The sequence below is a fragment of the Pseudopodoces humilis genome, chromosome 7 (assembly GCF_049639895.1).
Source record: "Pseudopodoces humilis isolate 2021_Gansu_Grassland_sample_001 chromosome 7, ASM4963989v1, whole genome shotgun sequence".
Lineage (NCBI taxonomy): Eukaryota > Metazoa > Chordata > Aves > Passeriformes > Paridae > Pseudopodoces > Pseudopodoces humilis.
Genome location: NC_142206.1, coordinates 31661698 through 31689695, shown reverse-complemented (window position 1 = coordinate 31689695; position 27998 = coordinate 31661698). Strand labels below are relative to the sequence as shown.

The following is a 27998-nucleotide window of genomic DNA, read 5'->3' as shown; positions in this document are numbered from 1 at the left end:
ACTGTTGCCCTGAAACCTAAAGCCTTCTGATAATGTTTTCATAGTTTTAGTTACTTTCCCATGAAAGTTCTATAAACGTAAGTTGTTTATCACATTCCTTCTAAGAAACGTCTTTTGATGGACTTTTTGCATGACCAGTGTGCTTGGAAAGGTAGTAACTTAATTATCCAATCCCTGGTCATTGTTGAGAATCTATAAATACTGGAGTCAGAGAATAAAGTGGCCTTTTTTCTGTTCTAACACTGAGAGACATTCGTATGAATCATTTCATGTCCTTTAGCGACAGACAACCACATGTATTCTTATTCCTCTTTAATATCTAGTATGATCAGTCATGATTTAGGTAATGAATTTATCTTAAAGAATAAGTAATATATGCCTCTTTAGAAATTATTGTATTCTGTTGAATTTTTTCAAATACTTTAATAGGATAATAGTTTGTTACTTGCATTTAACTTTTCAGTTAGTACCTGAAGTAATTTTGGCTTCATTCCTTCATAAAATTAAAGGACAAAATCAAGTTTAACAATGATTAATCAAATGAGGGGTAGTACTGAGGCTGATTTTGTAAAGATGTAACTGCTGACTTCCCAAACACTTGGAATGTAAATATGCCAGCAGTAGAAATTGAGTGACCAAAGCATTATCTTGTTAGAGTCAGATGCATAATGGCTTTGTTTGTGCAATAAGGTAGCACTCTAAAGTTCTTATCCTAAAATACATGTACTTTGGAAACTTTAATCATAAATATTAAACCTCTTATTAAAGTCAGTTCATTTTTCTCTATTTCTTCCTAGATAGTTGATAATTAAGAACTATCATAGTAATTTTCTCCTTCTCGTGAAAATTTACTGTTGAGATGAAGAATGAGGGATGGGACCACCTTGCTTTGAAATGATTTATTGCTCAAGTAGCCAGATAAGATATCAGTCTCAAGGCATGAGGTTTAGAGGAGCAACAAGTCAGCCATAGCTCAAGGAAGTCATGAGCTTCTTCTTTGCACAGCAATATATAATATTTTAGCACAATAGGCAGTTGACGCGAAGCTTGTTTTCACTTAATAACCTATCACTTTTGCTTAATTTTGCTTCACTGAATCTCTCTCTTAGCTACTAAGCTGACGGGTCACGTACTCATACACACCTCTATTATAGTTTCTAGATCTCTAACCTACTCTGTAAGTCACACTATTACAGCTTAAACCTCAAACTATTTTACTCAATATCTTACCTACTTAACACATATTCTTACTTATAACTGCAGGAACATGTGTTTATAATTTCTCTACTCCATGTCTGTGTACCTTCATCAATACATTAACCTAAGCTCTTTCCAAGGCTGCAGATCAAACCCTTCAGCATCTGTAGAAGTTTCTATTTTTTGGTTTCCAACAAATTACCATAATAAAAAATTAAGGCATGAAATGCTTCATAGTACTGTGATCATTTGTACAACTGCCATCATCAATGCTACTTCTCTTAATCCTTTTCAAAACAGGGGCCTGAACGACATGGAGTTGGATGCTTCATCCATGGAAAAGAGATTTGCCTTTAAATTTCTGAAGAAAATTTTAAAATATGTTGATTCTGCTCAAGAGTTTATTGCACATTTGGGTAAGTTGCTGATTTTATTTTTAAAATCATTAGACTTGTTGAAATTTAATATTTGATTGATAGGTTTACATTTTTAGTGATCACTATATTTATTGCATTTAAGAAATTTAAATAATGTATTTTAATTTTCAGATTAAATTATTGAAAATTTTTAATTAGCTAAACAGTTTCTGCTCTTTTATTTTTATTTGAATAAAACTAATATTTCAAGTCTATCTGAAAGATCTATTGTGTTATTTACTATTAGACAGCTTCTTACTTGTGTCTGCCTTGATTATATCCTTGCAGAAGCCATTGTAACCAGTGGAAAAACTGAAAAATCTCCACATGACCAAGAAATAAAATTCTTTGCTAAAGTGAGTGATTATTTTGTATTCATATATGTTCCACTGTACAGAATATCTCAATTTGCAATGTTAGATTGCTTTTCACATAATGGAAATATATATTTTCCATTATTTAATTGTAATTAATCCAACTGTTATCAAATATTTTGAAATGTCTTCGAAAATATCTCAGTATACTTTCTGGATTCATTTCTCAGTATAATTGCTGGAAATATTTCAAAATACTTCATTATATCTGTTTCCATATGAGAAGGAACATAAAAATTAAAAGGCAGATTATTCATTACATGATATTAAATACTCTTACTGAATATATAAATTTAATCTGATTTTTTTACCACAAGATATCACTGAAGTGCACATCATCTAATTAGCAGAAAGAAATACTCCTACGCAGTATTAGATCCAAAACAGATATCTCTATGAAAGTCTGTTTATTATTTATGTAATTTTGAATAAAATTGTAAGACTTCAGGTTTTAATTTGCACGAGTTTTTGTCTGAAATAAAAAATACAGTTGTTACAGAATTAAAATTATTTTTATGAACTTTGATCAATCAGAGCATTGCTGCTACATTTACCATTGTGCTCTGTAAAAAATACATTTTGTGTCTATATTTCTTAGGTTCTTTTACCATTAGTTGATCAGTACTTTACAAATCACTGCCTCTACTTCCTGTCTTCTCCATCAAAAACCCTCAGTAGCAGTGGATATGCATCAAATAAGGAAAAGGAAATGGTAGCAAGGTAAGTAAAAAATTAAGATATCCACAGTAGGGTGTTATTCAGAGAACTAAAGGTCTCTTCTTAGATTATAGAGAAAAACAGATAGTTCAAAAACTTACTTTCCTCACCTGGAAGGGAATATTTTATTCTGTATGAGAATGGCAGTGAGTGAATAAAATTCCTTATCTTGTCATTCTTTATTTCATATATATATATATATATACACACACAATTAGAGTTAAGTATACATCATAACTATTTTGCAATATGTAATTGTAGTCGCTAACTAAAATATAAATTTTACTAATTTACAAAATATTAATAAACTATTCTGTGAGCAGTGGATTACTTAGTTTCTCATGGGGTTCTCTTTCATTGTTGGCGGCAGTTTCTGGTTGAAACAGTGGTTCCCACTGTTGGTTCATTTAAATGGTCACACATTTACTTGAATTTTCAGCTACCAAGAAAATGTTTAAAATACCATGAAGCAGCTTTTTAGGGGGAAATATGGATTCTATACAAAACTACTTCTACCCCTGCACAAGTTTTACTGGAAATTAATAATTTTTGTGTGTCTTTACTGCTGGGATGGAATCAGCCATTTGACTCAAAGTTATTCTAGAAAATTATTTTTAAATAATTACCTTTGAATTTAGAATGTGCTGCCTATATGAAAATATGAATTTCTCTTTTCTTCAATTAAAATTTAAAATAATATTAAATAATATTCAATTGTATTTTAACTATGACTGTAATTTAATAATTTGCCAAATGTTTTCTTCCCCTTGAGGTGTGCTAGTTACTTCCTTTCAGAAATTTTGTGTCACAGTATTTCAAACTGTTTTACTCTCATGCTTTCTTAGTTTAGCTGTCAATTGCTCAGATTTCTTTTGCTTTCCTTCACTGCATTGACCAGTTAACTGCTTTTTCCAGGAGAAAGTAGATAATAAATTTTGAAAGTAAAGGTTAGTTATGTGCTATTATATAAGATCAGGCCTAGGACTCAGCTTCCTAGATTCCATTATTCAGTTATTCTCTCAACACGTTTTTGCATTTCTCTGAATTATTATTACCCTTTGTCTCCATCTTCTTTGTGGGTGGCAGTCCTTACAGAGCAGTTGTAAGAGTGTTAAGTCCCCAAGATTCTGCTTTACTCAGCTCTCAGACACTTGGAAACCTGCAAGATAGTCCTCCTGGAGCTGGGAAAGACAGCTCAGGCTCAGGAGGATGGAAGTGTCAATTAATTTCATTTCAATTTCATGCTTCCTCTCTGAATTCTCCTGTTACTTCCCTAAAGTCAGTCAGGTCTTAATGAAGGTAGAAGGATGCGTTCAAGGGCTATGAAAGTGGCTTTACAAAGGCACATGAAGAAGTTAAATGTCTAGCACATGTACCTGCTAGTATAACTTCAGAAATACCATATAATTCTTTGTGCATCCTTCACTGAGAGAAGTGACTATCTGCCATTTTCATCTTATAGGAAGTATATTATCTCCTTACTATTGTGAAGATAACAATAAAAATATGTGGTTAGTATGAGACCATACCAAGTCCTAAGGCATATGCTTCATTTTCTTATGTCCTTATTCCATTTGTAAAGTATGGCCCAAAGAATATGCAAGTCTGTCTAGCTGTCTTTGTTAAAGTGGCCCCTTTAATGTTTAGGGAGTTAGTGCTATATTCTCTTAATTATCCTACTATTTTGACAGGTAGGATAGATATGCAAGTATCTGATAAACTTGCTAGAAGTTCTTCCAGTGTGTATATATTTAGGATTCATATTATCATCATTAGAGGGTAAACATAGATTTTTTTTTTTATTTACAAAGGACATCCTTGCAAGTTATTTTAAATAGGATGAAGATTTTTAAGGTTAATTTCCTGCAGAATGCCAAATAAAATACTAATATGTTTCTCATTTTTTCTTGTTCTTACAAAAAAAAATCATATTCAGAAATAATAACCATAAAGAATGACTCAGCCATATAGTATGCAATTGTTGAAAACCACTGTCAAAAGAAAGTTTTAGATTTCAAGACACCTCTGAAGTGGTGAAGTATAGAAAATAAGAGATTTCAGGAGCTTCAAAATGTTACCCTGCTTAATGCAGTGGACTGTTACCATCATGTATCACTCAAAGTACACTTTCCAGGAACTATGTTGTGTTTTCTTTTTCATATTCCTGCTAGTCTTTAGCTCGTATTCTAAATAAATCTTTCATCTTTGTCTTATCTTGTTTTGCTTTCTCTGTTCTTCTCTGCTTTAGCCTGTTCTGCAAACTAGCTGCTCTTGTTAGACATAGGATCTCACTTTTTGGTAAGTTGTTAAGAGCTTGATAAAAATGTAAAGAATACATAACCATTGTTTCTATCTTACCTGAAAATTTTCACAACTATAGGCAAAATTCTACTAAATGCTTCATAAGATTCTAGTGAAATTAGTAAGGGCATTGAACATGGTTCTGAAGCTAAGACTTAAAAAAATACAGAAAGCATCAAAGCAGGAAGAAATAGCACATTGTCATATCTTCAGACTCCATGAAAAAAAATATCAGTGTTTTGCAGCTACTTTTAGCTTTTCAAAAGTAATCTTACACTAATTGATTTCTGTCATCCAACTATTGAATCTAAACTGTTGACTGATTTCTCAATAGATTAAAGGGGATGTAAGGAAAGATAACACACCATCCAAAAGATATTGGTAAAAAAATGTAAAAGAAATATAAGTACTACAAAATACAGAGTTCAGAATGTTGCAAGGTTAAGTGGTGAAAATGTGCCCCAAGTAGTCATTAGTTATTCTGTTTAGCTCTTTTATGGAAAATGACTTAAAAAATTGAAAATTAGTTCTACAACCAGACTTAACTCCCTCTCCAGTGGGAGTTAAGGTGGGAGGCTTAGGTAATGTCTTGCTTAAACTGTGCATCTCCAGTAAGGACATTTTGGATCACTAGATGATTGTTTCCTGTGATATTGTGCTCTCATAGTATCATATATCTCATAGTATCATAGTATTTCATAGTATCTCTTTCTAACCAGGTAGTGATTCTGCTACAATGGTGAACTGCCTGCACATCTTAGCTCAGTCTCTTGACACACGGTAAGTTTGTGACTTTTGTACCAACTGCAAAATAGGAAGGTTTCAGAGCTTCTCAGAAGCCATTGGATTGTTTCTGTGTATTTTATTCTTGATTTGCAATCAGTGATCTTAACAGCATCAACAAATCAAGTATTACCCTCCATATTAGCAGATTTTGCCTAAAGTGGTTCCTCTACATTTTTCTGCTCAATGTCTGTCATTCAAACACTGAAAACACTTGTCAACTTTTCCAAGCTCATTTGAGGACATATTTATAACTGACATGATCATTGGAACTGAAAGTAGTGATACCTGCAGATATTAAGTTCAGTGCATCGTGTAAAATTTGTCATTAGAAGTATGCAACATATATTAAAATATGGGCATCGTTACACTTGCTAACTTTTACTTCTTATCATTGAATTGATTATGTAGATTAAAACTGAGGCCAGAATAGTTTTTGAATAGTTTTTTGAATTGGAGGTGCTTTCTGGCCTGGATAAAGTTGCACAGCAACCTGATATTGTGAACTTGTTGCAAACAACACTGGAATCTTCACTTAGGTATCAGAGGATTGTACAAAAAGTCAAGGAATGGGGACTGTGATTCTGGTATTGCAGTTACATTTTCTAAATTTAGGTTGTATCACCTGGAAACTAGAGCCTTCTGATTGTTTAGAACATTGGTTATTTTCTTTGTTATTTTCCTTTTGATTGTTTAGAATATTGTTAATTTTCTCTGTTAATTTTCTTTTGCTTCTTTTTGCTTTTTTAAAGAAGAAAGGGTGAGATGTCACCCTGAAAAATAAGCTTAATTTGTTTTCACAGTTTTTAGACACTTTCCCAGGAAAGTAACTGTAAACAGATGTTTATACATTCCTTCTAAGAAACGTCTTTTGATGGACGTTCTGCATGACCAGTGTGATTGGGAAGGTGGTAACTTAATTATCCAATCCCTGGTCATTGTCAAGAATCTGTAAATATTGGAGTCAGAAAATAAAAGCTCTCTTTTTTCTATCACACCACTGAGACGTGTTTGTGTGAATCATTCCATGTCCTCTAGTGACAAGGGTGCTTTGAAGTGTCCTGACTTATACACCTGGGGCTTACTGGGGCTCCCATAAAACTACAGGAATTAAAAGTTGGGGGGTTTTGGACATATTTTGAGGAGTTTTCTCAAGTTTTAGTTTTCTCAAGTTTAAGTTTTCTTTTAACATTTTACTAAGAAGGCATTATCTTATTCAAAAGCAAATCACAAAAAGCTAGAAAGGCAAGACTGTGGAATCAAGGTCTTTTTTATTGTTTTGTATTAAATACACAATTGAAATTGCTGCTTATACTGCTGTGCTGATGTAAGTGTCCTTTTCTGTTCATAATATGGAGTTCCCTGATACATGTGGGTATCTTCAAAGGCTGACAGACTGTAACTAACATGTACATGTATCTCTATACGACTACTAAATATCAAGACAAAGATGATATTTTTTCCCTTATTTTTCAGAACTGTTATGAAATCAGGATCTGAGCTTGTTAAAGCAGGATTGCGTGCCTTTTTTGAAAATGCAGCTGAAGACTTGGAAAAAACTTCAGAAAATCTTAAACTGGGAAAATTTACTCATTCACGAACGCAAATCAAAGGTGTTTCACAGAATATCAATTACACTACAGTAGCATTATTACCAATCTTAACATCAATTTTTGAACATATTTCACAATATCACTTTGGAATAGATTTACTTTGTAAGTATTTTATTTTATTTTTGAATTTTATTGTCTTATAATATTACAAATGCTTTTTAGTAATGACTGCATGGATTCAGAGGATGAAATTCTGTTTTCAGTAACAGGCACATTTCCAGAAATAATTCTGAAATTAGCATCATAATACTTTATTTTGAGTACATGTTCAAAAATAATGCTCACTAAGCTTAAAGTTAATTATAGACAATATTTCTCCAAACATTGAGAGGGAAATTAAAGTATCCCTTTAAGTGCTCTCTTAACAAATGTGTGGAAGAGACTAGTTTTCTATACAAAATTTGCATTTCATTATATTAAAGGAGACAACTTACTGTAAGTTCCTTGTGGATTTTCTCTTCTCTGGGAAAACCACTGTAGGTCTTCAAATTTGAATTTTCCCTATTTTTAGCATGTTAGTTTAAAAATACTGAAATGATTGCTTGAGATTCAGCAATATGCTGAACGGTCTGATTATGTTCTAATGTTTCTAACGTTTGTAATTATGTTCCAAAATTTTGTATATATTTAGGTCATAATTAAAAGATGGATAACCGTGAAAATAATTTCTTTAAAAATATGGTGAACCTTTAGATTATGTACCTAAAGGTTAGACACACAGAATGATGTCATTTAGCTTAAAATTTTACTCTGCAAGTGTGATAACCTAGAATATTTTATTAGTGAGTATCTGCTGTCCTCTTGGAATGTCTGATGATTTGGTAGGCTTTGGAATGAATGTGGATGATAGACCAGGATTTAGAGACATTGAAGGTAAATACCATGTGGAGTATGGACAGTCAGAATGTTCAGTGATACATGTGCTAAAAATTTTAGATACTGTTTAACAGATTGCATGAAACAGACGTTTGGTATTTGAAAAGTAAATCTTAGCTGAATAAATATTGATAATGTATTTTTATTTTCCTCTAGTGGGTGATGTACAAGTTTCATGTTACAGAATTCTTTGTAGCCTCTATTCTCTTGGGACTGGAAAGAACATCTATGTTGAAAGGTATTAAGTGTAAAACTCAGCATGCAAAATTTTCTCTTCTTTAGGAGTCTGTTGCTTAGGTAATAAAGCAGTTTGGATGAAAGATGAATTTGAAAGAGTGAGAGATGTTTAAAATACACTTTCCCTTGAAAATAGCTTCCTATAGTTTAGCATTCAATTCCACAGGGAAAAAACCCTCAATAGAAGTAAATAACTTATCCTGCATATGGCAGTGTATCTGCACAGAGTCTATTTTTCCCATAGGAAAAGCTAAATTTTTCTTTGGGTTGCCATTAGATTCTCAAAGTTTTTCTACCACATATTGCTGTGATAAGTAGGCTGAGTACTAAGTAGGAAGCATCTGTTTCACACACAAGTCTATAAAGGGCTCTCAAAAGAGTTGTCCTGAGCATAAAATCCTGAGGATATGTAGAGTATTCTGACAACCATTAACTCCACAAAGGAAACCACCAGTTACATGTATTTAAAAAAGAATAAGGTCTACAATACCTTTAAGCATCTAGTTGCTATGCTGTGTTTCAAGCCCTTTCTTCCAATAGGAGGGGATCAAATCTGTATCTCTTAGCTCAGAAAAGAGAATCCTAATTTCTTGTCTGTGTGTCACGAGACAGGAACCAAGATAAGGATAACCCATCCTTACCCATAACCCATACTTATGAAAGTTTTAGGTTAGGCAATTTTTGCTGCCTTTCTTATGATGAAAAGTTTAAGATCCATAGGGAGAGAGAAACTAAACTGGAAGAAATTCAAGTCTGGTTAGGAGAGGCTATGCCTAGTGTGAGGAATGTTGGTCTCCAATTCCTTCCTTCCAGAGTTTATTCAGAATTCTTTCTGAATTTGCATTTTCATACAAAATGCAAGAGGTGTCTGGTGGACAGATCTTTCCTCCCACTCTGCATGAATGCACACGTGTGCACAAGCTGTATGTTCTCATTCAGACATTTATGCACAAAGCTCTACTCTTTTTCTTCTCTTTCTGGGCTTCAAAATCTTAAATACTCCTTTACATAGATCTGATAGGAAGAATAGGAAGTGCCTTACTCCATATCTAACCAGAAGTCAGGGTCTCCTCAGAGGAAATGAAACATGATTGTGTTTGAGCTGCCTTTCAAGAAGAAAAGTTCTCAGCCCAGGCCTCCACTTGATTGGTAAAATCTTAAACAAATCAGTTCTAGCAGTATCACCTTTGCCTGCAGCAACTGTCTTAGAATGGGAAAGTGATCAGATTAGATATATCTAAGGAAACTAAGTATTCTCCTAAGGCTGTGTGAGAAGTTCTCAACTATGGATTTAATAGAGTTTGTTTTTCACTCGTCTCAGGCTCCTAAATTACAGCTGTAGGCAGACATCAATGTCTGGGTGGGAAGTAGGATTTCAAACACAATGCTCAATGTTTCAGCAAAACTTAGAAGTGAGTGATTGAGCTGACTTGAACAGTTATTCAGATTAAGCAATGTTCAGTTTCAGGATCAAATTGCAAGTTTTTCTCCTAGTGAATATTGGCAGGGACATTAAGAAGTTTTACCTTTCATTGCAGAATGAGTCATAGTTCACTTTTCATAGATAAATATCTCTTTTTATGGCTGAAATAGCTCTGCTGGTTGCAGGGGCTCAAGACTGATTCTTAATGCAATTGCTGCTACTGCCCTGTTAAGACAAACTTCCATTGTCAAATATTTTATCCTTTGTATGAAGACCATTTAGCTTTAGGATGTTGGAGAGTAATTTCTGATTTTTCTGTGAGCATTTTTTCTCTAAAAGTCTCCATGGTACATAAATGTTAAAAATTGGATACCAAATGCTGTTGATCTTGATCACTTTGAGCCCTAATGCTCTACTGACTGAGTATCTTTCTTCATGATGTTCTACTTGTCTTGGTGCGCTAGTAGATGATCCTTGGAAAGACACTTTTCCCTCACACTTGCCAGGAGTTGCCTCCAGAGGCTGAATTTCTGCCCTTTTCCCAATCCGTTTTGCAATGCCCATATCCCAGGACAGGGATTCCAGATGCTTGGCTTCACTACCATCTGATTTCATATTCTGGGCCACAACATCCCAGCATTGGAGCCATCAGGTCACGAGGGGCTCACCTGACTGGTGGATGAAATCTATTCACACATCTCACAGCTCACCCAGGGACAGGGATCAGGTGATTATCTCTCACCCTGAGTGTTCCTTCTTGTGAGGGCCCTACTTCCTCTTCCTCCCTCACTAGGCAAACTGATTCTCTTTGTCTTGTATTTTTTCTGCTGTGTAGGTATTACTGCTGCTGGCACAGGTTGTTCCTCTGGTTCAGCTGCAGTTTGAGTGGCCACAATGCATTGCTTTCCTCCTCCCTCTGAAGGTGCTGTCTAGTATCAAGATGTGTCCAAAAATAGTAGCTAGAGCCCGGCATGTTGCATAACTTCTCACCACCCTGAAACTGCCACAGAAATTTTCCTTCAAATATTCTGTCACTTGATCAAGCACTTTAGTTGCTCTGGGGGTGAACATTAAAACTGTTGGAGCAGAATCATCCTTCAAAAGTCAGCCGATTTTCTTGCACCTTCCATACCACTTGTGACTATCCACCCTTGGGGCAGATCTCTGAAATACTCTCCTAAAAAATCTCTTTTGAAACTCCATGGTGTGGACCAAAGCGAGGGGACACAGCACACCAAGCAATAAGAGCATGCTTTTCTTAACATCCAAGGGAAGTTCAAAATCCTCAAAAGCAGTTGTAACAGGCCTGAAGGAGGATAAGGGAGTGAAAAGATGGGGGAAATTATCTACCTTCTTCTTCCCACAGTCTGGGTACAATTATTACTGGACTCCCCGAGGTAGTGCCCAAGGTAAAGGCAGAAGAGCAACACTGAATACACATCCCAAATGACCTTCATTGTCCTTGTTATCATGTCATAAACTGATATTACACAGTGCAGCAACAAAGCAATCCTGATCCCTCTCTCTGTTCTGTAAAATATCACCATGAGTAGCACATATTGCATATATGGGAATATATACAGGGTTAGGTACCACAACCACATGAACTGACCAAGCAACATTGTGACCTAATATAACAAATGCTTAGATCACATTTGCTTCCTACCCGCTGTGGCCAGATCTGTTGTTATCTCACCCTTTCCTGCCCTGTGTTGAGTGCCAAATGAGGATGTTGGTTTCGAAATGGTATTCCCTCAGTATTTCCCACAGAAACACTCCAAACCATGTGCCACTTGCTCAGTCCCTCCTCCCCTGTCCCTGTGGTGGAGGGAAAGAACTGGAGGCACTAAAGGTTGAGATAGGAGCAATTTACTGGAAACAGCAGCAAAATAAGGCAATGAACAGTAAGAGCAATAAATTGTGATGGTGTACAAAAAAGAGGCAAACAATTCACATGCAATTGCTCACCATCACACAGGACCCCTGTGTGACCCCTAAGGAACCCTGTCCCTGGAAATGACATGAGGTGGCATAGAATAACCTCTGGGTCTTGTCCATGCCAAAAATTAACCCTGTCCTGATCAGAACCAGAACATTGGTGGAAGTGGGGTTTTTTTAAACTGTTTTTCTTACACCACTGTGATCTTTTGTAGCTCTTTCCATGTGAGAAATTAATTTTTTCTAAGTTGACAGATAGTTCCTAATGTTTAAAAAATATTTTAAAAATCAGCTATAAATACTAATACTTCTTTTTGTCATGTATGCTAGACACTGAAAGCCTGGTGATACCCTTTTCCTCTCAGATGACTTTTAGTGTCTCTCCTATACAGGCAGCGTCCTGCACTTGGTGAGTGTTTAGCATCTCTTGCTGCAGCCATTCCAGTAGCATTCCTTGAACCTTCCCTCAACCATTACAATCCGCTGTCTGTTTTCAACACAAAAAGTGCAAGAGAAAGAGCAAGTAAGTACTGTTCCTCACCAAAAAAAACCCCAAAAACTGGATAATGGAAAAGCCCTGATTATATGCTTCAGCAGAGAACTCCTGCTACTGATGTTTCATTGCTTGCCATTTTATCTTTGCTCTACTTTGTTGAGACTGCGCCAACAATGTTCTCTTTCTCCAAATATTTTTTTATATTTTTCTGAACATGATATTTGAATACTTCTCTAAAGGTGCATACTGTAATCTTTAAAACTTAGTTTAAGATCTATGTATCTATATTATAAAAATTTTTGGCAAAATAGAGTCATGTTCATGTCGCAAAATGCGAGAGGTATAATATCTGATTTAAGTGAACAGGAAAATAATTTCTAAGGTTTTGTTGTCTAATCAGTGATCCAAAGCAGTTTGGTATAGGGAACTCCCAGCAGAATATGATTAATTCCATGAAACCTTGACAAAAAAGGGACCTTGACAAGTTGGAGAGACTGGCAGACAAGAACTGCCTGAAATGCACAAAGGCAAATGTAGGGTCCTGCCCCTGGCAGGAATAACCCCAGGCACCAGCACGGGCTGGGGCTGAGCTGCTGGGAAGCAGCTCTGTGGAGAAGGACCTGGGGGTGCTGGTGGACACCAAACTGTCCCTGAGCCAGCAGTGCCCTGGTGGCCAAGAAGGCCAATGGGATCTTGGGCTGCCTTAGGAAGAGCATTGGCAGCAGGTCAAGGGAGGTGATTCCTGCCCCTCTGCTCAGCCCTGTGAGGCCTGACCTGGAGTGCTGTGTCCAGTTCTGGGCTCCTCAGGACAAGAGAGACAGGGAGCTGCTGGAGCTGGTCCAGTGGAGGACTCTGAAGATGATGAGGGGACTGGAGCATCTCTCTTAGGAGGAAAGGCTGAGGGAGCTGGGCCTGTTCAGCCTCAAGAAGAGAGGACCCAGAGGGGACCTCATCAGTGTATACAAAATATCTAATGGAAGAGTGTTAAGATGATGGAGCCAGGTTCTCCTCAGTGGTGCCTACCAGTAAGAAAACAGGCAACAGGCAGAAATTGATGCACAGGAAGTTTCACCTAGCATGAGGAAGAACTTTTCTGTGTGGGTGACTGTGCACTAGACCAGATTGCTCAGAGGGGTTGTGGAGTCTCTCTCACAGTAAACTCTCAAGAACTGTCTGGGCACAAACCTGTGCCATGAGCTCTAGGAATATCTCTGCTTGAGCAGGACCAGATCATAGAATCATAGAATAACCTGAGCTGGAAGGGACTCACAAGGATCATTGAGTCCAACTCCTGGCCCTGCACAGGACTCCCCAAAAATCACACCACATGCCTAACAGCATTGTCCAAATGCTTCTTGAAACTCAGGCTGGTGCTGTGACCACTTCCCAATTGACTAGACTAAGGTCCTCATAAGGCTTCCCCTTCAGAGCCTTCCTTATCCTTGTGGCCCCCCTTTAGGTGCCCTCTAAAAGCTTAATGCCTTTTTAAAATTCTGATGCCCAAAACTGCACACAATAGGTAAGGCCACACCTCAAGGTGAGGCTGCCCCAGCTCAGAGCAGACCGGGACAATCCTCTCCCTTGCCCAGCTGCCCATGCTGGGCCTGATGAACTCCAGAACAGGGTTGGCCCTCCTGGCTGCCAGGGAACTGCTGGCTCATAATAAACTTGCTGCCAACCAAGGTCCTCAGGTTCTGTTCCACAACACTGCTTTCCAGCATCTCATTCCTCAGTCTATACACACAACCCCACAATGGGCCTTACCCATTCTCTGATTCTGTTGAAAGGAACATGAATTTCTTTGAATACATTGAATTTCTTTGCTTGCTTTTCTCCCAGCTTACTCCTGATGGACTCATATCTTAAAATATTTCAGCATTTTCCTCACTGATCCATGAAAGAGTCATTACCTGCCAAAATCATTCTACCTTTAAACAAACAAGAAAAAAAAAATACAGGTCTATTTATTTCATATGCTTCATAATGTTTTTTCATATAAAAGCAGTTTGGAAAAGCTTCTGCTAGCCCTTCCGCTCTGTCAGGTCTGCTTTATAGGAACAGCACTATATCCATTACCATATCCAGAAATAGTGGAAGAATTTTGCTTGAGTGGCATTAGATTGTGGTGGTTGTTAATTGCTCAATAAGCATCCTTCATTTTCTAATACAAGCATATGATAACTGGAATTCTTTCCTGGCATTTTTGTTGGGAGATAGTTCATGAGCTAAGTACAGTTTCATTTTAACCCCACCCTTAATTTTAAATTGTTTATTTCCCTTTCCCTGAGGTGGACTTAATCTTTGGTAAATCAGTATAAAAATTATGATTATGAATACAATGTCCAGAGTATAATTGTTAGCCTTCAGGAACACATAATCACGAAATTATTATATGAAGGTGCTTTATTAAGAGCTCTGGGTGTCAGGGGTACACATACCCAAATCTGACCCACCTTGGTTTTGGGTTGAACATGTTTTTATACTTGATTGTTATGTAACTTACATATGAATTATTAAACTTACATTGTTCTATTGTATGCATTGATTTTACCCAAATATGGATTTCTCCAAAATCCCCCCAAACCCCTAACCTAGTTTCTCATGAGTCTTTATACAATAATTATATCTAATCGCATCCAATAATTATATCATTTATCATATACTGACTACACAGGTGCAGTTTCACATGATCTTAGCAAGCACAAGGCCTAATATTTCCCAGGGCCTACTTTTAACACTTTTCCCAGGGCTTGCCAAGCCTAACTTTCTTTCTAACTCCCTGAATTTTCTATGATTTTAAAATCTTTTACTATCATAACCAATATTATTATTAGCTCTGTTCTGCGCTTTTACATAGCTCACCAGGTAATTGCAGGACATCTTAGGGCAAAGGCATAGCTTCATGGCAGCTGTTGCTCACATTATTGCTATATGCACATCATCTGTAAGACACAATTTAGGAAACTAGATACCCGTGCGTACCCAAAAGTGTTACTGTAGTTCTGCCTATCCAAGATGGTGAAGGAAAAAAAATCTGAGCCATTTGTATTTAGGGTTTGAACATAGATGTTCTCTTTCATTTTGCTAATTAATATTTTGGTTTTCTGCCCTTACTTTCAGTTTTAGGTATGCCTGATACAGTTGAAGAAATGTGCCCAGAGATCCCTCAGTTGGAAAGACTAATAAAAGAAATAAATGATTTAGCAGAGTCTGGAGCAAGGTATACTGAAATGCCTCATGTAATTGAGGTGATCTTACCCATGCTATGCAACTATTTATCTTACTGGTGGGAAAGAGGGTCTGAGAGTGTTCCTCAAAGTGCTGGGCCTTGCTGTACAATGATAACATCTGAGCATCTGAGCATCGTTCTAGGAAACATTCTAAAAATCATCAACAACAATCTGGGAATAGATGAAGCATCTTGGATGAAAAGAATTGCAGGTACTTTAAATATTTTTTGAACAGTAATTGTACTAATAATATTTGATTGCTTTGCTATGCTTTATCTTATTGCTCAGTGATATAATAACAAAAAATTATAACTAGAACCATCATGAAAGAAAGATAAATAAAAGATAAGTAACAGTAAGAGAAATATGTTTATATTTTATTATCAGTTATATGTATGTATTGTAGCATCCCTGTAAGTAGAGAGCTTTCTATTCACCGTAAAAGATTTTGAAAATCTCCTCTATGCACTGTATAAGAGCCTTAGCATTTAATTTGGAGTTGTGAACTCCATTGATTTTCAAGACAGCTGAGTTTTACAGTTGAGGGTATAAGTGCTGTGAATTCTGTTCATGAAATATGAGGAAAAAATGGAAAGTGTAAATGGTGAAATAATCTGAGGAGTAACCCAGGTTCAAAATTAGTTGGTTTGCCTGAATAAATGTATTAAAGCTATTAAACAAGCTGATTTTTTTTCAAAATATCACATAATATATGTAGTAATATATAATAACTATCCTGCTAAAGAAATATCCACATTTTATCATTCATATTATACAGTGTAAGAATATAATGTGAAGTAACGTTAGTTCAAGAAAATCTACCTAAAGGTAATAATTTCCTGCTAAATTTGAATAACCAGTACCATTAGTACTGTGTTTTTGGTATTATTTTAAATGCTGGAATGTCTTTAATAATAAAAAGGATTTGATTAAAATTTAGTAAGATGTTTGCTGCTTATTTGTAGAGTGTTTCCTGCAGTTTTGTACTGATTTTTCATCTACATAAGGTGATAATATACTCACGTTGTTGCAAGGATTTTCGGCTTAGGTAGTTTGCATTTTATTGCTAGTACTTGTACAAAAATGATCTATTAACTTGAATTACTCAGTCATTCTCTGCATTTTAACTTGCCCAAGGCAAAATAGGTAAATCAATTCTTCCATAATTCTGTTTTTCTGGTGGCTTTCTGACATTGGATACAAAAAACCCATCCCAGACACAAAAAAAGCCAAACAAAACAAAAAGCATTTTTTTGAGAACTTTGTCTCAATCCTTATTTTCTGAGGTTCTTAGAGACATGGGACTTGCCAAAACCATGAGAGTTTAATTGATATAAATCTGAAATACTTATAATCCAAATCCACAGTTATTTAGTCTCCCAATATGTAGTTTTTATGAAGCTACATTCACAGTTTTATTAATAATTTTATGGTGCAGAAATTTATGAAGCCCAAGCCCCGTAACCTTTACTATTTCTAGAACTTCAGTGTTCTTGTTAATACAATGAAAAACACCAGTTATGCATTAATCATAGAATTATCTGTATTTTCACATCCAGTTTATGCTCAACCCATCATCAGCAAAGCCAGACCTGATCTTCTCAGATCTCACTTTATTCCAACACTGGATAAATTGAAGAAAAAAGCTATGAAGATAGTAATGGAAGAGGAGCAACTGAAAGCAGACAATAAAAATGACACCCAAGAAGCAGAACTACTCATTCTTGATGAGTTTGCTGTACTTTGTAGGGACCTATATGCCTTCTATCCAATGTTGATACGTTATGTAGACAACAACAGGTAAAAAACCTAATAATTAAACTCATATTTATTACTCAATATACTGGAATCTATGATCAGTCAGGAGGAACAGAGTTCACTTAATGTTAGGGTGACAATCCGGTCCTGTGTGTTTCAAGATTCCTAAATCTTAATCCTGGATAATTTAAAACTCTTTAAAAATGCTGTATCTTGAATTCACACCTTTTGCTCTAGATTAACTAGAAAAATGTTACCTGATCTATTAGAGATTATTATGTTAAACTGTCTTCTTTTAAGTATCTTATTTGAAATTTCTCTTATTTTTGTAATTAGAGCTAATTGGCTAAAGAAACCAGATGCAGATTCTGATGAACTCTTTCGAATGGTTGCTGAAGTTTTTATCCTGTGGTGTAAATCACATGTAAGATAAAATGTACACTTTTCCTTTCATTTCTTTAAATATAAGTGTGGTCCATGAAGATGAGTTAAACTTCTGGTGATCTTTTTTTTTTATTTTAGAATTTTAAAAGAGAAGAACAAAATTTTGTGATTCAGAATGAAATCAACAATTTGGCATTTTTAACAGGAGACACCAAGAGCAAGATGTCTAAAGTAAGTTAATAAAAAATCGTGGATCAGGTAAATCTACATTATGTGTTTAAGATGTTGAAAGAAGGCTCTGAAAACACATTCAGATTCCAGGTGCTCTGCTGTTAGAAGAGAGGAAAAATAGTTTTGTTTTTTGATGACAGATGTGACAACTAATATGCAAAATGTAGTCTATGTACCTTAGAGTTACTTACAAAATGTCTGCTAATACTCAAAGACACAAGATTAAAATAAAAGTCTTGATTTGAAAAAGTTGCAAATATAAGTTGCATAAGAAAATATGGGCTGTATTATAAAATATGGGTTACTGAACATTCAGGAAAGAAAAAGTAGACTTTTTTATAAAAGCAAGTGAACCACTGCCTCATCATTTTCATGTAAATGTCAGTCTGCATTGTTCTGTCAGCTCTGATGGAGCACTGCTGTCTTTGTATATACATCTTTGGTTATATATATAGTGTACTACATGTGCACCATTTTTCTTGTTTCTTATCAATTAACACATTCATTTCTTTTTTGGCTAATTTTCAATATGACAAGACGCTGATAAGATGGCTTCAAAGTACATCTTCTTATCTGTATAATAGAGAAATTGTCAAGGTAATTGTCAAAGGCTGCTTTGACCTTAGCTGAGGAAATTGCCTTACTCAGCTAAAGCCAGATGAAGTCTAATTTCAAATTAGTATTGGTAAATATAGTGAAGAAACCCTTTATTTTATTCATATTTATTTTGAGTTTGGAGTAACCCTGTTCTGAAGGTGTAGCAGAGAAGGAGTGTTTAAAGATTTTTATTTCACTATGATTTTGGTTACCTGTAACCTAGCTACTGCAAGTCCAATTTCAAACAATAGAGAAGAAGATGATAAAAGGTGCCATTAGTATCTTAATTATCTTTAAAAATGTGTTTTAAAATGTGTTTAAAACCCTTTTTTTTTTCATTTTTTTTCTATGAATTTTTTAACTTTTGAAACCTGACTAAGCCAAACCCTGATATTGGAATTTTACAAGCAAAAATAGCATGTTATCTTCTCATCATTAGTTCATGACCTGCACTGAAAAACAAGTCCAACTTTATAAAGAATTCTGTGTTAAGAGATAAGGAAATTTTTAACCTGTTTTCTTGTTGTCAAGATGCAGCTTATCAAAATTGTTTGATAGAATTGGAATGTTTATATCATCCCTACTAACAAAATAAATAGCAGGCACATCCAGGCTGTTTGAGGACCAATTGCATACTGTAACAGAGTATAATATGTAGCTCTCTACTTTTATCACGTGGCAATCATTGCACACACATTTATTATGTGTATTTTAACGTTTATACATTACAGCTGGCCTGAGGAGACAAAAAATAGGTTTACTTTCTTTTTTTAAATATCACAGATTAGAAACAGTATATTTAATCTAAATTGTGTCCCACTACAGTACTGATAACAGCCTAACATGAGGTAAAGGGTTAGTGTCTGTCATATTTTTGTCAGTCAGGCATGGAATTAAAGACAAGTCTTTGCAAAATAAGGAATGGGTAGAGTAGGTAGAATACTGTTCTGATTTTGATAAAACCACAGGAATTTAACATCAAGAATCTCTATTAGCTAAATCTGATTTTGAGATTATATTTCCAAAAGCCTGTTGTGTATATTTAAGCATACAGATATACTATGTATGAATAGTTGTATGAATATATTTGTAGCAGACATGTAGATGCATATGTAAACACACTTTTATTCTGATGGCTATACAGTACAGAGAGTTTTTGGTGTTTTTTGTATGCATATAATTTTTTGTAAGCATATTAATGTCAGCTTATGGTGTTCCAGGACACTGTGCATTGTTATTGCTAATAAAGGAAGAAAGAAAATACTATATTGTTCATGACTGAATATTTTATTAATATGGTACTGTAACAGTAGGCATAATTGCAGAACAGCTGATAATTTAGATATTTGTTTCATGATGACTTAAATACCATGATGAAATATATGAAGTGGCTTTTAAAAGGGTTGTATTGGTTTTCTGTATATGGTTTCTAAGCAGGAAATTGCTAATATTTCATAATATAAAATGTAAGTGGTCTAAACCCAGAACATTCAAAAAATGATAAATTTACAGCTGATTTTTTTTTTAAGGCTGCATAGGTTAAAAGAAACAAGAAATTTTCTAATTAACCGAATTTCAGGTTTTCTTGTAGGTTTGATATTTATTTCTATCCTTATACACTGATACAATTTCTTGCTTTAGTAATAACATCTCAAAAAGTAGCATGTTAACAGAATAATTAGCCCTTTCCTCTATATCACTTATTCCTCTCTATTCACATTATTTCTACTGAAAGCAATCTTATCCAATATTTATCAAGCATGAGAAGTATAGAAAACTGAATATGAACATTAGCTATTGCCCAAGGCAGAATATTTTGGGCTCTCCTAAAGGAGTAAGGCCCCAGGCTGATCTCAGACTGCCTTAGGTAACAGAGGCAAAGACTTAGTGTTTTTCCTGATATGAAATACTGGAATGCCATCAGAGTGTAAGGTGTACTATATCATGTACAGAAGGTTGTATACCCTTACATGCCATTTGGAAGAAAAAACAAGAAAGCAGAGGAGGAAGGAGTAGCATTCTGTTATTTATTGGTCGCTAATAGCTGTGGTAACAAATGATTCATCATTGCAATCAAGAAATTCATTAACTACCTGTTGTATTTTAATTATTCCATATTAACTTTGTTAATAGTTTTTCAAATAAATGTATTAACAGCTGAGCATTTAATTTTTCTTTTCTAAAAATATGGCAGCAGAATGCTCGGAGGGGAATGGTAAGTTAGAGAAGTTTCAGTCTGAGAGAGACTGGTAACTTAGATCACATTGAAATACCAGATTTGTGATAAGTGTTGAAATGGAGAATTTAAACACATTCAACTCCACTAGTCTGTTATTTTTGAACTCTTCATAGGCCTCATGATAAAATAGCCTTTTATGTAAGAGGATATTATGTCTTATTGTGTTTTTCAGTTAATTGGAATTGAAGACTAAATGTATACATTTACATGTACATAATAATTGTATAATATGTATGTGGGCAATTTGTCTGTGCCAGTTTTGGAATCTAAATGAATGTGTGGCTGGATATACACCCTCAGTTGCTAAACATTTGCATATCCTACTGAAGTTTTATTTTACTTTCCTTCATTAATTTTTTAATCTATTTTAAAGAATGTTTCAGTAGACCTATTATAGAAGTTAGAAGCAGTCATAAAATGCAAGTTCATAATACAAAATGACTTGGTTGTTTGTGCCCATCTGTAATATGTAGTACATATTGTTTGCAAATTTACAATAGTTAAAGGATTTCATGCAGGAATTTTAGATCTCTTCTTTGAGAGTATTTCAATTGCATAGAATAAATTTCCTTTGGATAGACTGAGGTAAATCAGGAGTGGATTATTTTTATAATCAGCTACAATAAATTAAACATAATTAACATCATGTCTTTTGTTACTTTAGTGTATACATACACCTGTATATACCTGCTGAACCATGTCCATGACATATCTACCTATTTCACTTCACTGAAATGTTAAATTAGAATTTGCTATTTGTCTAAGGTATTAAAGATTCTAAGATGCTAAGATTCTAGCACTAAATTTGAATATTAGTCTTTCACTTTTCTTGACTTGTACCTGTTTTTATTGCTATGTAAAATGCATTGAGTGGGCTATAAAAAGATGTTAATAATAGCTTGACATCAACATTTTGAAACTTATCCAGGTTTTCATAAAAAAATGAAGTTACTGTTAGGGCAGAATGACAGAAGTGAGGGCTTGTGTGTGTTTTTTTTCTGCTTGTTTTTAACCAACAGTTTTTTATAGAATTTTCCTATGCCTGGTTGAGGATTCTTCTCAGTAACTGTTTATTTTATTTTATTTTACCATAAATAAATTATTTTGTTATTTTCTTAAGATTTCCTGACACGATTATAGTGAATGTTAACTATGGAATACGTATTTAGTTAAGTGTATTTAAGGTATTAATATAATAAATGGGAAAGAAACCTCTGTATGTAGGAGAGTTATAGCTGAGTTTAGAACATTGTTCTCAAAATGGGTACTGCTGAGAGATGCAAGCTGAAGTTTTCTCTCAGGCTGTCTTCAAAAGAGTAATAAGCTATACAGTGAGAAATAGATCTATAAATTAAGTGCTATCACCTTGCCAGTGATAGTTTGATTTCTAAACACAGTTTTTTCTCAAACATATTTTGGTGGGGAAAAGACGTAGAAAGAGCTATTTTTGTGAAAATGTGACTATTTTTCATTACTGGACTGTCCAGAGTTCCAGACGCCTTTCTTCTTTCAACAAAATCAGGAAAAGATGCAGTAACAGTGTATTGATAGGTTAACTTACTGGGTGTCCTTATATGTGCAAGTAACAAATGTAAGTGTGTAGTAGAACAGCAACAGAAGTTCAGAAGTTCAATCATTCAATAAAGATTAAACTGATTTCACTAAGGTCTCATTTGGTTATGCATTTACAGTCTGTTGTTTTAGCTCTGATCTTATATTTTTACTCTCCTCATAAAGCTGAGTAAGTTTATAAGTAACTTGTAAAATTATCATCCTTTCATCTCTTTTACTTATGTTTGTTTTTTTCCCTTTATTTTTCTTTCATACAGGCCATGCAAGTAAAGGTACAGGTCAAAGTGCATGATGTGTCTTTGTTTTAGATTTAGAGATGATCAGGCTCCAAGCACTCTTTCCATTGATCATAGCAGTGGCGTCACAAAGTGAAGCACCAGGTTCCACCTACTATAAATTGTGTCCAAGCTAAAGTGGCAGCCTTTGACCAGAGCAGATGAAATTCTTTTTGGCACTCTTAAAAATTGCTTAATGTGAAAATGTACTAAAGCCACATTTTGCAACTATTTTAGATGTACATTCTGCCTCTGCTGTCCTTCTGCATTCTATTTTTTTGCTAAAATAGTGAAGTAGATATTGTAAAAGAAATGTCTAAGTAGAGTCTTTAGAAAGATGTATTTGGCTTATGATATTCAAGAAGACTATTTGGGAGAAATGTGATATAAACTCTACCCCATCTGTAGGTGAATAGAAAATTGTTTTAAATCAAATAAGTTTAAATAAGATACCTAGTTCAAACCCTACCTTTTTCCAAAAGTAAAATGATCTTTGCTAAATGTGTGAGGTATGACAAAGCTTTTGAATAATCCTTATTTCTTTTATGTATTTAATATATTTGAAGATTTCTTTTCCTCCAGTGAACAATAAGTCACTTTCCCTTGCACCATTCATATTATTTTTTTAAATATGAATTTCTAAAATAGATGAGTGCTTTCTGACCTATGATGCATTCTTCACTGGTGAAGCAGAATATGCAGAGAAATGGAGCATAAACCCTTTTCCTTCACCCTGTGTGCTGAGAAGCACACATGATGAAGAGCTTTTAATCAATTAAACTGGAGACATGAGCTAAAAAGGGAGAAGCTCTGTTAAACTAATAATCTGATTTCGTGCTTTGGTACTGCAAAACTTCTCCAGGTATACAGAGTAGGATTTAATAGCTCTCATAGTAATCTCAAAGAACTGAAGCTCAAAGAGGGGTGGAAAGACAAAAAATATTAATTCCATAATCTTAACCAGTATTAGCCAATTTTTTAGTGTAAGTAAATGATTTCTTCCTTTTCATTGTGTATTTAGTTACTATTAATCTACTAAAGAATCTGTAACTGTTTTTTTTCAGAAATACCCATTTTTGTGTTTAAATCCTCAGACAAGTAAGATCATTACATGCTTTTAGGCAACAAAATTATATAATTCCTCCTGTTGAGGTCCTTTTAGCATAGTTATTAAGGCAAAATATATCCGATTTAATGCTCTTTATGCATGTAATGCAAGTATTGCGTGTGCATAGGTGCACATTAGAACTGAAAGAGACAAAATTCCATTGTCATATAAGTTTCAGTCTGACTCTATACATTTACTAGCTGGAGAAGTGAATTTAGAGACAGCAGAATTTATGGCAAAGGCAGAATGGATCTTTTAATATTTTGAAAATTCTTCAGTTTTAAGCTTCACCAATCTTATTAATCTTACATAGACATAAAGAAAATTGGACATGCAAAATGTCCAATGTTTTACTGGGGTAAAACATGCAGAAACCAATGTCTCTCCTTTTTCTTCATTTAAAAATATATTACATATTTTGTTATTCCTTTTTTAAGATGCATAGTGACGCCACTGGAATACAGTGATACATTGTGAGATTTGTTTGTCTTCTGTCAACGTAGAGTACAAATAATGTCATTATTAAAGCCATTGCATCACTATTTCTAAGGCACTTTGAAAAGCAAAGCTTTGAGGCAAAGTACTCTCTTGCAATTGTTAGTTCCTTAAGAAAGGAAGCCACATCCATTGCGTGTTCCCTCACACTTGCAAAATACTGAACATGAGCTGTATCCATAGAGATTCACCATCTAGAAGACAGAATTTGCCAAAATTTTTTCACCAAATAGAATACGTGCAGCTGCCTTTTTCTTCCAGTGATTACTGTGATAATAGTGAGGCATTCATTGGGAAATAACGAATTGCAATGGATTCTGCTGTATCCTTATGTGGAACTACACAATACGTAATAAGAACAGTAGTTTGTAAATCCTAATTGACAGAAGGAAAAGGATGTGGAGGGTTAAATGAAAGCATTTGTTTTTTTGTAGTGTTGTACAAGTCTGGAGGCCTAGTCCTGAAATCTTATCTTAAGCAAAACTCCCCTTGAGTATAGTAGGAGTTTAATCTGGGTACAGAATTCAGAACTGGGCTGTTTGATGTTGTTGCTGTTTACTGTGTGTTCATTAAATATATGGGTCTGTTTGAAAGACTTTGGTTCTCTGTCTCAAAGAAAAAGTTGGGTGTGAAATATGTTATACAGTGTCTGTCATAAGAAGATAAGGCAGATTTTATTCTGTTGTGCTGTTTACTTCTGTCTCTTTTGTTTTCTTTTTTCTAGTACTGGTGATATCCAAAGATACAAAATTTTAAATATTTTTCCCAAATTTACTAAACTCATCCAAAGCCAAAGGACAATACTTTCCCAGAGGCACTAATTCACTGGCATGTTACATTGATAATTACATTAACATTACATATTATTTTAAATAATACTGTTTTTCAGATGAGACAAGTCAGGCAATATTCATTCATTCAGACCCTCTGAATAAATTTCTTACAAAAATATAAACATGCTGAATTTTTCTCTGTAACATTAGACTGATAATAGTGTCCCCTGAGAATGATTCAGCTTTTAATTTCAGGATTGTTTCTGATTTGAAAGGTAAGATCCAGAAAGTATTGTCAAAATCATATGTATGAATGCACACTTTTGTGTGCAACTCCCATTACAACCTTACTGTTACTGCATTTTCTGCACTGGTGCACACCAAAAGTATCCCTTTACGTTTCCTGTCCAAGACTGTACACCCTTCCTCTAGTGTAGCATTTTTAATTATTTGTACTACATCAGGAACATAATTTCCTTGGACCATTAGGGGAAAAGCATATTGGAGAAGTGTGTGACCAGAGAATTCAAGTAATTTTTCTTTTTTTCTTTTCTTTTCTTTTCCCTTTTTTTAAAACTTGTAGTCTGGAGGACAAGATCAAGAGAGGAAGAAATCAAAACGTAGAGGGGACTTGTACTCCATACAAACATCCTTGATTGTGGCTGCACTTAAAAAGATGCTTCCTATTGGATTGAATATGTGCACTCCTGGAGACCAAGAGCTCATCTCTTTGGCTAAGGCTAGATACAGCCATGTAAGAGTGTGCTTTTAACAGTTTTTAATGCAAAATAAGCAGAACTTTCTAAACTGAATTTTGATCCATAGATATCGAAGTAGTCAATATTATTAAATACCTGTGTGTACTGTAAACAATTATGGCTGATAATTATTGTGCTTTTTCTTAAAAAATATGTATATAGAGCTGCCATACTTTCCCTGTCATTTTCCATTTGTATACCATGTGCAGTTTTATATATTCATGTTCTTTTGCACCAAATACTGAACTACAATTAGGTAGCTTTAATTCCCTTCAAAGTTTAACCCTTGTTTTATGATTAAAGAAAGCCTTTTCCCCTTCTGGTCTTTTACATATTTGAAAGCAAAAGAGATTAAATTTCAATATTGAAATATAAGCTGTTCTATGTTGTAAAAGTTCTTACGAAATGAATCATAATCTGAATTGAAAAAGACTTCTACCTTTCTACAGAGGGACACAGATGAGGAAGTCAAGGAACACTTACGCAACAACTTACATTTGCAGGAAAAGGTAATGTAAAATATCTGTCTTATAGATGCCGATGTGCACTTTTAAAACACAGAAGGTGCAACCATTTTTTTTTGTTGTTGTGATACATTTAAAAAGATAATCCAAAAAGCTATTAGAAAGGTTTCCATCTTGACATAATTCTTCATGATTTTTCATTGCAATAAATGTCTTCTTTGTAACTTTGGTATATTTAAGTTTCCAGAAGACCTATAGACAGGGACAAGTGTGAAGAATAGAGATACCGGTAGTCTTAAAACTCTAATTACAAACAATTTGATCCAAGAAGAAAATAAAATTGAAACTCGACTACTTCAGCTTTTCTTCTTGAATTTAGCTTTCACTAATGATTAAATTAGGTATTTGTAAAAATATATACATTTTAAAGTGACTGTAATAGAAAATGAAAAGTTAGTGTCATCTTAGCACTGGTGAGTTTTTCAAGTACATTTATGTTCCTACAATTCATATGCCAAATGCACTGTCAGAGGTAATACAGTATGGGGTCCTCATCATTCTGTAAATTAAAAGTAATTTAGATCATTGCCTACAATGTTTGAACACTGTAAGAGTAACTTAGTTATCTGTCATGGAAGCTGACTGTGTATTTGGTATAGATTTGTGCTTGCATACACTTAAATGGAGACAAGAAGTAATTTAATGTGGTTTTCCTATTTCTCTCTTGCAAAAAAAAACCCAAAAAAAACCCCACCAAATACCAAAAGCTTTGGATGTAAATCTTCACCTACTGAAATTCCAGCTGTTTTTTGCAGACTCCAAAAAACAGCTTTACACTCTCAGGACAAAGGCTTTGAAAATTAAACTCAATCCCAGTACTAAATCTGCTTCGTTATTTTTAATGGGGTTGAGTGGAAGAAATAAGTTGCAAGGTACTTTATTTGGTTTAATGAAATAAAAATACAGAACCTTGCTTAAGAATTAAGTTCAATTGCCCAATAATAGATTGAATCAATGCCATTGTTTTGAGCAGCTAGCAAATGTTAATTTGGTCTGAAAGGGGACAGAAATTGGGAGCATTTATAACATTCTTTATTACACTATGGGAGTAGTAGTGGTGTTGATCAAATTCAGTGCCTTCATTCAACAGCTTACAAATGAAATATGTTGGGTTTCAGTCTGATGATCCAGCTGTGAAATGGCAGCTAAATCTGTACAAAGACATTTTAAAGAGTGATGGACCTACTGACCCTGAGAAAAATGTGGAACGTGTGCAGAGGATATCAGCTGCTCTGTATCATCTGGAGCAGGTAAAAAGCCAAATGTCTACACTGTATTCATATTAAAAATCCAAGATTTTTCCTTGCAGAGACTATTCAGGTACAGTGACTGTCATCATTAAAGTGTCCAGATAAAACTTAGGGTTTTGTACATGTGTGCATGCAAGTACTCATGCAAATACAGATGTGCATGTATGCAAAGTTTTGAGTGTAATCTGTTGAAGTGCCTCCATCTAGCTGCAGGGAAAACTCAGGATATATTTCTGCAAAACTGCATGAACAGTCACAAGAATAGTACACAAATCATCTCCGTGCAGTAGCTGAAAACCATGTGATTTTAGGAAGAGGTGTTTGCTTCTGCACTTACTTTTAATATACTGAGTTTAGGCTGTCTCCTATTTCTGCATCATAGGATGCTGTAGAAACTGTTGAGTTGCTTGCCTGTTCATCCAAATGATGGAAT

The 27998-nt window shown here is 34.6% G+C and overlaps 1 protein-coding gene across 7 annotated transcripts in view; it reads left to right on the top strand.

The window, feature by feature from the left end:
- The window catches only part of RYR3 (ryanodine receptor 3), a 200892-nt gene that overhangs the window by 136018 nt on the left and 36876 nt on the right, over positions 1-27998 (top strand). For 4 of the 7 annotated variants that reach the window (XM_014249772.2, XM_088057564.1, XM_014249771.2 and 1 more), the window contains exons 58-73: positions 1498-1613; positions 1902-1969; positions 2586-2707; positions 4953-5002; positions 5725-5785; positions 7265-7503; positions 8434-8515; positions 12268-12398; positions 15492-15812; positions 17161-17401; positions 17696-17783; positions 17882-17974; positions 22640-22654; positions 25617-25787; positions 26241-26300; positions 27434-27565. In XM_014249772.2, the coding sequence (XP_014105247.2) occupies positions 1498-1613; positions 1902-1969; positions 2586-2707; positions 4953-5002; positions 5725-5785; positions 7265-7503; positions 8434-8515; positions 12268-12398; positions 15492-15812; positions 17161-17401; positions 17696-17783; positions 17882-17974; positions 22640-22654; positions 25617-25787; positions 26241-26300; positions 27434-27565 (1990 nt within the window). The remainder of the gene's footprint in view (positions 1-1497; positions 1614-1901; positions 1970-2585; positions 2708-4952; positions 5003-5724; positions 5786-7264; positions 7504-8433; positions 8516-12267; positions 12399-15491; positions 15813-17160; positions 17402-17695; positions 17784-17881; positions 17975-22639; positions 22655-25616; positions 25788-26240; positions 26301-27433; positions 27566-27998) is intronic. The other 3 variants (XM_088057565.1, XM_014249774.2, XM_014249773.2) reach the window with 1 other exon arrangement.